The sequence below is a fragment of the Lepeophtheirus salmonis genome, chromosome 5 (genome assembly GCF_016086655.4).
Source record: "Lepeophtheirus salmonis chromosome 5, UVic_Lsal_1.4, whole genome shotgun sequence".
Taxonomy (NCBI): Eukaryota; Metazoa; Arthropoda; class Copepoda; order Siphonostomatoida; family Caligidae; genus Lepeophtheirus; species Lepeophtheirus salmonis.
In genome coordinates this window covers 25,249,054-25,263,482 of record NC_052135.2, presented here as the reverse complement: position 1 = coordinate 25,263,482, position 14,429 = coordinate 25,249,054, and the positions used below count along the sequence as shown (strand labels likewise).

General features: G+C 28.7%; 1 protein-coding gene across 4 annotated transcripts in view; it reads left to right on the top strand.

Annotated features, from left to right (window-relative positions):
• Syt7 (Synaptotagmin 7) overlaps positions 1-10,184 on the top strand; it is a 313,580-nt gene extending 303,396 nt beyond the window's left edge. For all 4 annotated transcript variants that reach the window (XM_071888466.1, XM_040713161.2, XM_071888465.1 and 1 more), the window contains 2 exons: positions 7,843-8,055; positions 9,467-10,184. In XM_071888466.1, coding sequence (XP_071744567.1) covers positions 7,843-8,055; positions 9,467-9,570 — 317 coding nt within the window. In that variant the 3' untranslated portion in view covers positions 9,571-10,184. The remainder of the gene's footprint in view (positions 1-7,842; positions 8,056-9,466) is intronic.
• The last annotated feature ends 4,245 nt before the right edge of the window (positions 10,185-14,429 follow it).

Below are 14,429 nucleotides of genomic sequence, written 5' to 3'. Positions count from 1 at the left end.
ATAATGGTGTGATTTATAAATAACTTCATTTATGTAATATTTTTGTATATTTATTCAACTTGACTATAAATAGTATGGTCCATGAAATCATATTTTCTATGATTTTTCTCAATATATATTAAGTTATAATTTTTATCAATTACACATCATTTCTCCTATTTTAAATAATTTACCATTTTTTTTAAATTTAAAAAAAAAAATGTCAAATAACCTTAAAATATATAAGGTTAAAAACTAAGGTCATGGTGAACTTTATTTTAATTTAAAAAAATAAAAAAAGTTAATACCATAAGTTCTGTTTAGATATCTGATAGCTTTGTATATATTTTTTCATTTCGTTCTTACAGTTACGTGAAATATATACATAAATAAACATTTTAGTTTAAAATTAAAGCTTATGGGGTAAAATTACATCGCAATGTTACTAAAATTTACAAAAAATACCCATATAAAACTGATAAAGTTAATGCTATCTGAGGTAAAAAACAAATACGGCATTTACAATAAAACAAAGATTAATTAATGAAAATACTAAAGACAAGCCTCAAATTTAAATTTTAGATTATCTTAAAATCATTTTTAAAGCATTTAATAGCAAGTAATTCAATTCTTCTCCAGCCAAAGCTCACGAATTATTCCGCAGAGGAACTTTAATGAAAAGAGCAACCTTTCTTGCTGTTGCAATAATAACAATCGCTCTTAGCTCCTAAGGATGTGAAACATCATTATTTGTTATTATGTTTGCTAGTAAGGCTTTAGAGTTTAGTTAAGCAAAAACTAAAGCCTGGGTTTCAGAAGACACTACTCGTATTAGTACTTTGTATTAGCATGTTCTAATCCTTTTATATTTAACTTTACCATGAACTTTAAAATACCCACAGCGGGACAATCTATGAAAGCATGTAGAGTGCCATTAAAAATTTTACCACAATCCTCACATTGCATAAAAACTTAATTATTCCAGAGGAGATTTGGAATTGAGCAGTAAACTTTCTTCCATCTTATATTCCTCTAGGAGAATTTAATATCCTCTTTCTCCAGTTTTCCGGGAGCCCTAACAGCTAGATATGATCATCACAATTTTCCCCCTTACATCCGATGAATTAGGAGTTTCATTTTAAGTGCCAAGGCACAAGGTATACTGTAGCATTTTCTCTCTTGAGGGGAAACTTGAATCTAACGTCCCCAAATGGTACAAAATTATCAATATCATGAATGGTAAGAATTCCATTATTGATTGCATATTCTTCAAGAGATGCAGGATCTTTGAGGTTAGTGATAAAAAAACTTTTCTCTAAATTTTGTGGGATTATATCTATTAATGTATCTCCCTGATATAAATACGTCCATTTACAGATGATTCTTTGTGCAGCACCCCAATCCTGAGAAATTGCAGTGAGGGTTATATTTGTGAGATATTTCCCATCACTTTTCTGGAATTTCCCGTTGTTGTTGTAATTGTGCTCCTCCATTCCAAGGATGTGTGTTTTTCCATTTTTATAATTATCCATATGTAAATTTTTAGTATTATTTTTGACAAAAGAGAAATTCCTCCTACTAATTGTGCTTTGGGTCTTTCAATAGCTTCCAAATATTTTATTTTTTGTATTATATTATTTGCATAATTTAAAGGTCAACCCTCATATGAAAATTATATCCTCTCCACTTACTCAACCTCTGATTAATCTGGGAGCAAAAATGATCCCAATTACTTATATGAATTTCATCCCTATCCTACTCTAGTCCCAGATGCTTAATACTTGTTTTTACGTTGCAGTTACTAAAACTGAGTTATTGATTGGGAATCCATGATCCTATGGGGGAAAATCAATGTCTTCTCTTTGTTCAGTTCCAGGCCAGGTATCTTTCTAAACTTGGTAAATAAATGCAACAGTAATTGTATTCTCTTAATTAACTGGGGCTCTGAGTTTGCTTCTGCAGTTATTGTCACAACGTCTGCATATAGATCCAAGATATCACAGGAGTTCGGGAATTTTACTTTAAATCCACTATTTTTGTTTATTATAACCCGCCCTAGCCTTTCAATAACGGCTATAAACAGGAGAAGAACTGACAGACAGCCCTGCTTGTGGCTCTTTTTCCATAAGATTGGATCACTCATCGCCCCATCAATCGAAATTGATGATGTACCGTTCTATAAAAGCATTTTAAAAACATTTAGGGAGCAACCTCTTCACAGCATGAAGAAAACAATTATGAGAAATAGAGCTTATTGAAGTCGATCCCTATAATAGCATCAAACGTGTTCTTTGATTTAACAGAATCACTCACAGTTTGAATTTTTTACAAAATATCTTGAATTACTCTTGATTTTAAGAACCCTTTCTGTCCTATTCCATTTTTTTATTTAAGATAGGCTGCATTTGTTCTGCCAAAATGGCAGATAAAATTCTATAAGTTTAAAAAAAAAATCGTTATTGATCTCCAGTTCTGATAATCAGTTCCGTTAAACTTAATTAGGAATGAGGAATAATCTTCTATTGGTTAAAGATTTTGGTATTTTACAAAGCTTTTCCAAAGTCTTACCGATGTGCAAGTAAAGTGCACATTCCTCGCGGAAAAGAGCAACAATTTTCCCAACAATACGATCTTGACCAGGTGCTTCTTTGCATTTGAGTTTTTCGGTAATGTAAGACACTATTTTGTTCCATGGAGAAAATTTGATCATCTGAAGAAGCCTTGAATGATCGTTTCCCAGGAAAATTCAATCTTTCAGTGTCTACAATTTCTCGAAATTTTCTATGAGATTATTCAGGATATAAACTGTACATATTTGAATTTTATATCATAAATGATATCCTTAATAGTAGAGGCCTGATACTTAACCATCATTGAAATCAACTTTATTCTTTTATTTTGTTCATTTTACGCCATAAATTATCTGCCCTCAGCAGCTTTTGAGATTCTGAAGGAGTTGATGGTGTCAGCAGTGTAACACCTAAACAATGAACTTTCCCAACGAATTCGTTTAATTTTTTCCTGATTTATTTTGTTGATTTCCCTTTGATTCCTCACTTATTCTAAAGCAGTATTTTGAATAATGTGACATAGCATAAACACTACTTGGGTAGATGAATGTAAAGGTTTGAACCCACCTAAAAAATTTATTTTCATCCTTTCCCTAAATTTTCCTTCACTTAGAATGTACTAGGGAAATTTAAAATATCTTGATTTCCGGGAAACTTGGAATTGAAGTTCTGCTAAATAATGGTGTGAAGACGGTTCAGTTCTGTAAAAATCCTGCTTTATTTGAGAGAAAAGAGAAGAGGAGACTAGAACCAAGTCTATTCTTGGTGATTGTTTACCTCTTCTACTAGAAATATTTTGGTGAGTACTCAATTTCTTTATGCAGTCTATCAGGTTAGTTCTTATATTTAAATAATTTAAAATTCCTCAATTAAGATAATTTTTGGACGGATTGTCTAAATTGACGTTAAGATCTCCTAAGTATAATAGAAGGGAGAAATCATAGTTTTGATTGTTTATGATAGCTTGAAAGAAGGAAGTGGAGTGCTCATTGGGACCATAAGCATTTATAAGTGAGAATTTAACGCCATTCACCATTATGCTTAGTTATGACAGTCACTTATTTTAGGAATATTCTTTCAGGCAAGATATATCATTGAATTTATTTTAATAAGACTTAAAATTCTTCTCTTTGAATTAGAGTCTGTAAAAAAGAAAAGAGATTGTTTGGGTAGGTAGACTGAGAAATTAGCATTACAAGAAGTAGACACCTCAGCCCCAATGTCCTGAAGACAAATTACTTCTGGACTAAAGGATAGTATATGACTCATGAATACATTCCTCCTCGGTCATTAAGTGATAAAAAAATATTGATACTCAGATTTGATTTCATATCATCTGACATTACTTAGGAATAAAATCAATTTGTGATCCTTTTTCTGACAGTGTAATACGAGTAGATGAAGTTATCATAGGAAATTATGTATATAAATAACAACGATTAAAAACTAGCAAACATTCATTCTTATTTACTTTCTTGGGATTTTCACTTTTTTTTGTAGGGAAATACTGGTTTCTAGAGCAGATCTTTTTAGAACTGATCCTGACGTTGTACGTGAGCTCATATTATGTCCTACATTAATAAGGGGTATCTTTTTCTTAGTTGGTTTTAAATTTTCAATTGAACCTTATTAAATATTCTCCAATGGTTCAGAATTCATACCCTGTTATATACGTAGTTATACTACTACCTGTTTCATCATCGACGAAAAGTGAAGGCACCTGTCCTTGACTTATTTCTGCATTAGATACCACGTTCTACGCATCAACTTCATCCAAAATCATTATTTATCTCTCATTTTCCGGATATTCATCATTATTAGTCTGTTTTTCTATTGCAAACAATTTCCCTTCTACTGTTTTGTCACCCTTCCCTGGTGAGCGACTTGCTTCTTGATTTTCCATATCCTTTCAAGCATAACCTTTGTCGATTCCTTTAGGTTTTGAAAGGTCACTATTATCATCTTGATCTATTTTTCTAACTTCATCGATATCGTTTCCTTCTTTCTCATGATATGTTTTCTTATTAAGTTCTTTGACGAATTCTGACAATTTTAAATAGGTATTTGGTCGGCTCTTAGCAAAATGATTAGTGAAAAAGCACTTTGCACATATTTTAGGCTCACCTACTTAATTGATGCGGGTCTTAAAAACATTTAGGGGAAATAAAACCGGTAACTCACAATTATGAACTCAACTCAAAACGAAGTTTTCATTCCTTAGCCCCATTATGGAAGACACTTGATTTTGCTTGGTTAAAAATTGTTAAATATTTCTCAAAAATGGAATTAATTTTTCCTTTATTTACATCTTTAAGATGAATGAGTAACATTTGTCTCAAAAGAACCAAATTTCAATAAGCATCTTTACCTTGAGCTTTTAGGCTCCTCATAATTCCTTTGATACTACCTCTCTTTTCATCTAATTTTCACAATATAAACTCCTTTATATTCTCCAATTCTCAAGTACTCTAAAGAACTGAATGTTTCAGTTTCAGAGTTACAAAGATTAAATCTTCTACTTCTAAATAAGTGGGCCGTTTAGGAGAATGATGGCCCTCAATCAGCTTGAGATATATTATAATCCTACTCTTCATGGATATTGAAGCAAGATCTTTCTTACATTCTGGGTAAGACCCAATTGAAGATTCCTTCATAATTATTTCCTATTTTTCAGAGTAAATTAAAGGTTTAAAATAACAACAAACTTCCTTTAAAATTTTAAAAAAAAAAGTGAAGAAGAGGAAGACTAGAAGAGATTCCTAGAAGTGATGCTCCAGAACAGTTTATCCCAGATTTTTTACACAAAAGACCATCCACGAACGTTATTGAAACACCAAAATAATTACGAAAAATCAAAGAATTTTACTAATATAAAAACCTTAACGAAATCACAAGCACGCCTGCTCTAATTGAAATGTACGATCGGATCCTAGAGAAGGACATCTGTCAACACAAATATTCTTCTCTTCTATGATGTGTTATATTTGCCACTCATTTGCTCTTTTTTTTAATACTTCATTCATATAAAAATTCATCAAAATACTAATTAACTCATCTCTAAGAACTCAAAGTTGGATGGAAGTACTGATCAAATATTCCATTTCTATATATTAATATTATTTCGTTTCTTTGTGAAAATTTGTAGTGGCTACATTGGTGAAAACTAGGGATTCATGGAATGACGTAGCATAATGAACAACACGCTCGGGAGAAGTTATTTGGAGAGGATTGTGAGATTGAATTTATCTGATCTATAATTTATAACATGGATTAGTGATCCTTATAATAAATTTTATTATGCATAAAAATAGTTGGTAAACACTTGTCTAAGCTATACATTATGGTTGTATATAGTTATTAATTAATTTACGAAGTAATGTACCTAGAATACATACTTGAATTATGGCATTGAACGTTTCATGACAAAAATGGAAAAAATAAAGATATCAAGATGCTTTTTTGTATAGTAATTATTTCTATAGTTAAAAACAATATATATTTGTGAATGTTTGCATACTTAATCTTCTGACTTGTTGTATTTGTGAACTTTACACATTTTAAAAGCATCGGCTAAATTTCGCAAAATATATCCTATCTGGATGAGAATATATGTAGAATTGTGGTTATAAATAATACTCAAGTTGTTATTTTTTTAAAGAATAAATTTAAATTCGAAAATTATTCTAAATATCTTTCCACAAATTTGCACTGATATAATCAAAAAACCGTTCTAGCATATATCTATGATTGAAAGCAGACTGAAAATAAAAACATACGAGGTCAAATATGTAATAAATCCTTTCTTAAGAGTTAAATATATTAAAGAGATTTTATTATTATTAATTTTTTGACTTTGTCATCAAATTGAACTTAGGACTGAATAAACATTTTCATGTATAAATTAATAAAGTAAAACGCTTTCAAAATTAAAACTAAATAAGTGATTTGATAATATGTTTTTTTATTAATTTTATTTATAGAGTTAGTTTAATCAGATTAGTTATGTTTCAAAATGTATTCCGGTGGCTAACAATTCCTGAAAACAATCCCCCATGCACGATAAATAGATTGGCAAATATTTATCGTCATTTTTGAAAGTTCACATTAAAATATAATTTATGAAAATTTCTAAAAGTAGTTGGTACCATGGTATTTATTATGCTCTCATCTTTCAAATGTTATATCACATGTTTCCATTAGAGTAAAGATGTGATGCAATCACAACGATGATAACAGATAGTTGATTGTATGGTAGCACAACGGTAAAAAAAGAGGCATCATTTTTCCGCCTGAAAACCATGACTCCAACAAAATGTTTTATCTGATATACACCATCAACATCACCAGTGGATTATGCCAGATATATGTCAATATACCTGTTTTAGACTTGATCAATTGTAAGGATATTTTTGTTTTAAAAAATTAACAATTGACTTGAATTGCCTTGCTTGTTTGAGAATAACAGTTTGTATCAACATCTGTATGGGAACCCCTAGATAAATACTACTTCAAGCTATGCTTTTTGAGCCGTTGTTAATTTTTAACCCTGACATTCTTATGATTCCTTCACATCTTCTCATTTACATAAATCAATCATCTTTGTTGGCACAAAACGTCCGTACAAGGTTTACCAGCCCCTCTTGAATGGAAGATAACTTCTTCATACACCTTCCCTCCTTTCATGGGTGTTTTTAATCAGCTGAAGGGTCTAGATATTTTCTTTTATGATGTCGCTAATTTCACTATTTAACTATTGTCCAAAATCAAATCAACTATCCGTAGTCTTTGATGTATTGGCATCAATATTTCTACTCTATTGCATGATCGTTGTTTATCTATATCAATTTGTTTGTAAAAAAAGCTACAGAAAGTATTGCTGTCTTACAACAAAATAATAACACTTCTGAATGACAATATTATTTAATAAAAAATATTGGTGTATTCTACTTAAATAAAGGGGACTGTCAAAATTATTCTCGGGATACACCATTCTTTTATACAACAAGCTTCAAGCTGTCAAACCACATTGTAGATACAATATATTTTTTAGTTAGATCATATTCTATTGGAAAGTTCTGCATTTGAAAGTTGATACCCTAAAAATTTCCACAAACTTTTATAAATTTTCATAAATAAGCGATTAATTTAAACACTAACAAAACGACAAAACATATGAGCTATCCTGTGTATGTATCTTTTTTACCCAAAGGCACGATTTTATGTTCTCTGAGATTAAGATTAAAATTGTCTTTATCCAAATGTATTTATTATAATTCCCATAATCCATTTTCAGATCCCTATGTTAAGGTATGGCTTATGTTTGGTGACAAACGAGTTGAAAAAAAAAAGACTCCAATATATAAATGCAACTTGAATCCTATATTCAATGCTACTTTTGAATTTGATGTTCCTTGGGAGCAAATCCGTGATTGTGCTCTAGATGTTCAAGTAATGGACTTTGATACTGTTGGACGAAATGAACTAATTGGAAAGCTATGCCTAGGATGTAAGTAAAAGAAATTTATAAAGTATTTCCTAGAATATGTAGTCATAGTAATATATATTTGTTACTGATCTAATAATTTGTCTATATGACTTATGAGAATATTGATCAAATTCGATGATGTAAGAATATAAATACCTAGAGAGATAATTGTAGAGAAAAGTTGATGCTTTGTATCATAAAACCATTTACAATATTTTGTGAAATAAAATTTAAATTTGCAAATAATTTATTCTAATTAAGATAAAATAGTCGTTTGTTTTTAATAAATAATGTACATTATAGGGGTCTTAAATTATTGATGTTGAAAAGTCGGGCGAAGGTTCAAAGACCAAAAAAACAATTTTATTTTATTTTTAATCAAAGTTGTGTAAAGTTTGACCCATATTTAGAGGTTATGGATCGCCGTTGAAGTTTCTAAATCATATAATTCTTTGAAAATTGTAATACTACCTAAAAATAGTACATTATGACTATGATTATGAATTTTTAATTAGCTTTTTCGTATGAAATCTGATTTTTGAAATATATGGATTTCAATCTTTAAGCTTTTTTATCCATTTTGTAGGTTTGAGACAACGTTTGAGTAATCAAAAATCCCATTAAAGTTATTTTATTCATTGCAATATGTTATGTTAATTCGAAATATGTACTTATATTTGATATGTGATTATCTAATCTTGAAGGTTAAAAAATGATCATATTTTATGTGCATTGCTTGAAAATGTATCGGATTTTGAAAGATTTTTACGCCAAATGAATATATTTGAAGCGAAAGTAATAATAATTTCATTTATATAAAAGGATTAGGCTCTACATGCTATTTTAATAGTAATACTCATTTAAATTCATTTTTTTAAGCATAAGTTTATCGAGGTTAAGTGCAGATTTTTTTAAATATCTCTTGATAATGAATAATAAAAAGGAAATTAGTAAACATGGTGTATTTATTTATTATTTGATAAACCTTTTATTACTTTGTTTCTTCAATAAAATTGTATACAAACCACTATTCCAGCGGAATTAGACCTTCTAAAATATGAAATTTTTCTTGTTAACAGGACTATTTTCTTAAGAAAATGCGAAATATTTAGTATTATTATACCACTATAATGGTTTAAAATGAATCATTTTTTACTACGTCCGCCCAACATTTTGATAAAAAACTTTAAAGATATAAAACATGAATTAAATCTCCCAATAAATGTTCATAAATGACAAATGTCGTTTTTTGAGCATCTACATAATTAAATAAGAATTGTTTTTGTTAATTACTTTTTGGATAATATGTTATGAATTTATAGGGTTTCCTTTTAATTATTTTATTAATTTAAATACAAAATACTTTTTTAATTAAAATATATGGCTTCAAATCATGATCAACTTATAAATAATATGCATTTTATTTCATCAGCTAAAAATGGATCAGGACCAACAGAAACAAAACAATGGCAGGATATGATTGCAAAACCACGCCAAGCTGTTGTCGTGTGGCACAGGCTTAAACCAGGAGATTAATGCGTTTACTCAGCACAAATTTATTGCACATGATGATGATGCTAAAATTTCACAAATTTAAATTAGTTCCATTATTTATTTATTTTTGTCTGTTTGTGTATCTGTTTTTTTTTTCTCTATAGAAAACGTAATCGAAGAAATTTTGTAAAACAAAAAACTTGTAAAATACCTCAAATTTGTTGAAATGAAAAATGATTTTTGTTGAATTGATAAACATTTAACTAATAATATCGAAATATCAACAGACTTGTTTTGATCCTTGCTAATGACTGTTTTAATACTATGAATTTTGATTATATATGCAAATATATTGAAGGTAGATATTACTTATTTTAATGTAAAAACACCAATGTTACATTTTTTATTTTTAGAGATATTTATTATTAATTAGCAATTAGAAATTCATATTTATATACCTATGTAAACTAATATATATATTTATGTAAATATATATCTAAATTATATATTTTCAACAAAAATTTTACGGTGTTTATCTAATTAATTATTATTTGTTAAAGATTACCATTATTTGATTACTGTATTTTAAAATTGGTAAAGTGTATTTAATCTCCATTAGATTATATATTAGTCAATAAATATGAAATTTAGATAAAGTTTTCTTTATTTGGTTCCAAATTTTCAAATTTTTACTTCCATTGAAGTCCATATTTGATAAGTACTTCGAAGGGGCATGAACGTTTACATACGAGTATATTAGTTTGTTTATAAAACGATCCAAAGACTTGTGACAAAATAATACAACTCCCTAAATGATATTATTTGATGGTTTATTGCTCTTAAATTAAGCAAATAAAAATAAATGTAACAAAATCAGTTTTAAAAACAAACGATTAACCCTTTAACATAATTAAGGTGTTTACAGCAAATAGGTGATAAAAAGCCAAAGTAATATAATTTAAAAATCTAAAAATCAACATTTTATAGCCAATAAAAATTCCATACAGTGCTTTTGGGTTTTTGTCGATCGATAAAAGTCTGTAAATTGTAGACACAAGCATATGCGTAATCATATTAGTCCTCATTGAGTCCGAAGACCAGTAAAAATCCCCATCATCAATGATTCTCAGAAATTGTTTAATCATCCTTTTTGAATTTTGGGAAAAATTACACTTCTGAAATAAATAAATTCTTGGTCCTTATAATTTATCATTATGTTGAACCCATTTATTTGTAGGCAGCAAATTTATAATTAACATAAAGTTAACTCACCGTGTGTAATGGGAAATCACTTTAGCACTTTCATTAATCTTTCATCTGTTCCTTGATTTTTCGATAAACATCAAACCAGTTTTATGGTTTTTTACCCTCTCCTTCGTTATATTTTTTGACATATGGAAAAATGAATTTACAGGTCTTACAAGGGAAGTATGTATGCCTTTTTTAAATAATACACTCATCAAAATCAGACAATCATTTTCTAAATCCTACTATTTTATAACACTCTATCCCTTTTAAATCAGTTTACTCTTACTGTGCTAAAAATCAATATTTGCAGTTTAGTCTAACTATTCTTCCATTTACTATTTTGTAGCTGTAGCATGTATCTCCTAGATTAGTAAAGAGTGTTAGCTGTTACAATACACAACCTAAGCTATGATACTCCCAACTGTCGACAAGGAACTTGATCTATGACTCTTTAAAACTGGTATTTTTGAGGGATTTAGTTCAGTTACTTGTGTAAAAATGAAGTCTGTTATCCAAAAATGATGACGAAACTGTATGGAAAACAATACGGACATCTTATCCTCAGTTTTTAAATCCACACTATCCAAGACAAATGTCTATGTAATTTTTATTTGAATATGTATTATTGAAGTTTATTTTACCATGTATAATTGAAAATATGGTGAGATTTGGTGTCCTGATAATGTTTTGATGAAGCATTATCGACATATTGTAATAACTTAGGTGAAAGTTGTACTTTTTGGCTGTGTAAGTTAATTTTCCAGGACATAAATTTGTTGTCAGTCTTGGCTTTTTATGATGCCCTGAGATAGTACAATAAATTGAGGCAAGTTTTGTCAAATAAACCGTCCAGAGATTAATTTCATGTGTGTCTGGAGGCCATACCAAAGCGAAGGGGGGAAGGGGAATTATTGACAAAAAATCAATGTTTTTAAGCGACATAAATAATATCAGGGGGTCAAACCTTCTGTACCATATGGGGTAAAATATTGGGGAGGCTCCCAGACTTTTACTCCGTCTCAAACAGAGAGAAAAAGAAATGAGATAGAAACAAAGAGAGAGAAAAAGAAATGAGATAGAAACAAAGAGAGAGAAAAAGAAATAAGATAGAAACAAAGAGAGAGAAAAAGAAATGAGATAGAAACAAAGAGAGAGAAAAAGGAGATAAAGATTTTTAAAACACATTTAGCCTGATATCTCAAACTGTATTAATAAGCTTTCAAGCTTCATGGACACAAGAACACTCGTTGCATAAACGTAGTGAGTAAAGGATTCCGAAAAAACGGACATTAAATGGAGTCATCGGAACAAATACTTTTCTTTTTCTCTGTCTTTGTTTCTATCTCTTTTCTTCTTCTCTGTCTATGTTTCTATCTCTTCTAGCAGGGGCATACGAATACTTATGAAGTTTTAGTATGGGATCAATTCAAAAATGAGATTTTTCCTTGAAATATTGTCGTAGCCTTATCTTAAATTGACAGCGATATAGAGTGTTTTTGGAGAGGTTCTTTTTTTTTAATTAAAATTCCTACTTTCAGCAATCGAATGCAATATTTTTAAACTTTTTGAATCAATTCGTCTATGAGTGTCTGAAAAAAAAAACACTATTTTGCCCTTTAAACAAAGATAACTTAAGTTAAACGTATGATAGAGACATTTTAAAAATGGTTTTAGAATTTTTTAACATTCGGCTTTAAACTATATTTAAATATTTTATTTTCAACACCGAGGACTTTAAACAGCTTTGAACCTTAAAAATAACAAAAAATGTATATTCTTTTTCTGAAGGCCAAGAGGATATGAGTGAAAAAATAAGGCCATACATGGAATCAAGGGTTCAAACTCTATTAAATAAAACATATTTACTCTTTTTGTACCGTTATTCATTGTTTTTGCTGTTGTAAAAGAAAAGAAAAATTATAATTACTAGGAACTCAATGAACACCAAACCTGTTCATAAATTGAAATTTAATTTTAAATTCTGTTATTTGTTTAGTATAAAAGTTGAAACTACACACTATACCTTAATTAATAAATATTTATTTCTCAAATTGTTTATATCGCTATGGATCTCGAATATGCTGAAACATTTTTCGCTTCATTAGAATATGTTCTTTTTTTTAAATGTTTTTGACGTTTAAAGATCACAAAAAAAGTAGTTTAAATTATATTTTATAGTAGACGAATTTAAACCAATGACACTCCGACAATATTTAAATTAAATAACATTTTTTAAATAAATGGAATTTTTATCTTATAATATTAGTTATTATTTTTAATAAGTCCTCTTTAACATTAAAGTACAATAAATTGGGTACAAGAAGGGAAAATAACAAGATGTGTATTTAAGATATTTATGTAATAATAAAAGAATTTATTAAGCATCATTATTCGGGTCTAATTAATGAATATTGATAAATGATAGAAAATCTATATTTTTTGCATTAAATACTTTTTTCCTCTAAAAACTATTCTTTAACATAAAACCCAAAAGATGTAAAAATAAATTTATTTATTCTTTCATTCAAATCACGTAGTTTGTTTTCTTCAGCTTTGAGAAAATTTTCCATTTAATATTAGACTTTATTGGGTCTTTTTCTTTAAAACAAATAAAAAACAATTCATTATTATTTTATTGTTGTACCATTAGAATCTCAAAAAACATTTCAATGATCAACGCTAGTTAGAAGGTAGTATATATACATTAACTTGTTCATGTAAAAGCACTAAGAAAGAAATACTAGTGTCCAAAGGCTGTGCAAAAACGGACATGCTAACATCAATTAAATGTCAAATATCAAAAAATAATATCAAAAATTAAAATCCCCTTATAAATAAAAACCTTATCATATAGCTTCAAAAAAGATGTCCAAACATACTAACAAATCAATTATATTCAGAGCAGAGTTACTCAATTATGAATTGACAAAGTTCCATAAAGTTTTCAAAGATATATGATAAGATTTTTATTTATTAGTGGAGTACAAATAGTTAGAATTGGAAATATGATTCATTTTTTAGGGTGCAAGTTTTGTTGTTGTTGTTGGCAACCCCCATTATGTTTTTATTTTTTTATTTTCACAAGCTGTTATCCTTATACTATTATTCTTGATGAGATAACATCAAAGTATTGAGTAACTGTATGAGATACTCATGGAAACGGGGAGAACTCTCAGAATCTGACGGGGAACTATCTTTTTTTACAAATAAAACAAAATTATATTTTCGACGCTTAATAAATCTGAGTAATGTCATTCAATAAACAACTTGTATCTTTCAAAAGTTCAGTATAATATATTGTAACTATCTAAATGATAGTGTTGAGTATTAAATTAAAAGTTGGGATTAGTGTTGTCTGGATATCAATATTTCCGTACTAGTCCATATATCAACATGGTTTGGTACTTTTTAATATTTTTAATTAATGAGAAAATTGTCTTATGAATTAGTTGATCTACAATTTAAAAGGATGTAATAAGGATATATACAGAGTTTGAAATTTATATGAAAAGGGAGGGGCAAGTGTTTGAAATTTGTACTAGGGGTCAAGGATTTAGGAATTATTAAATAAAATGTATCTAGTATACCCCCTACAAACTCATCTTATGGATAATGTGCTATAGATTTAAAAACATTTTTGATCAAATTCATTT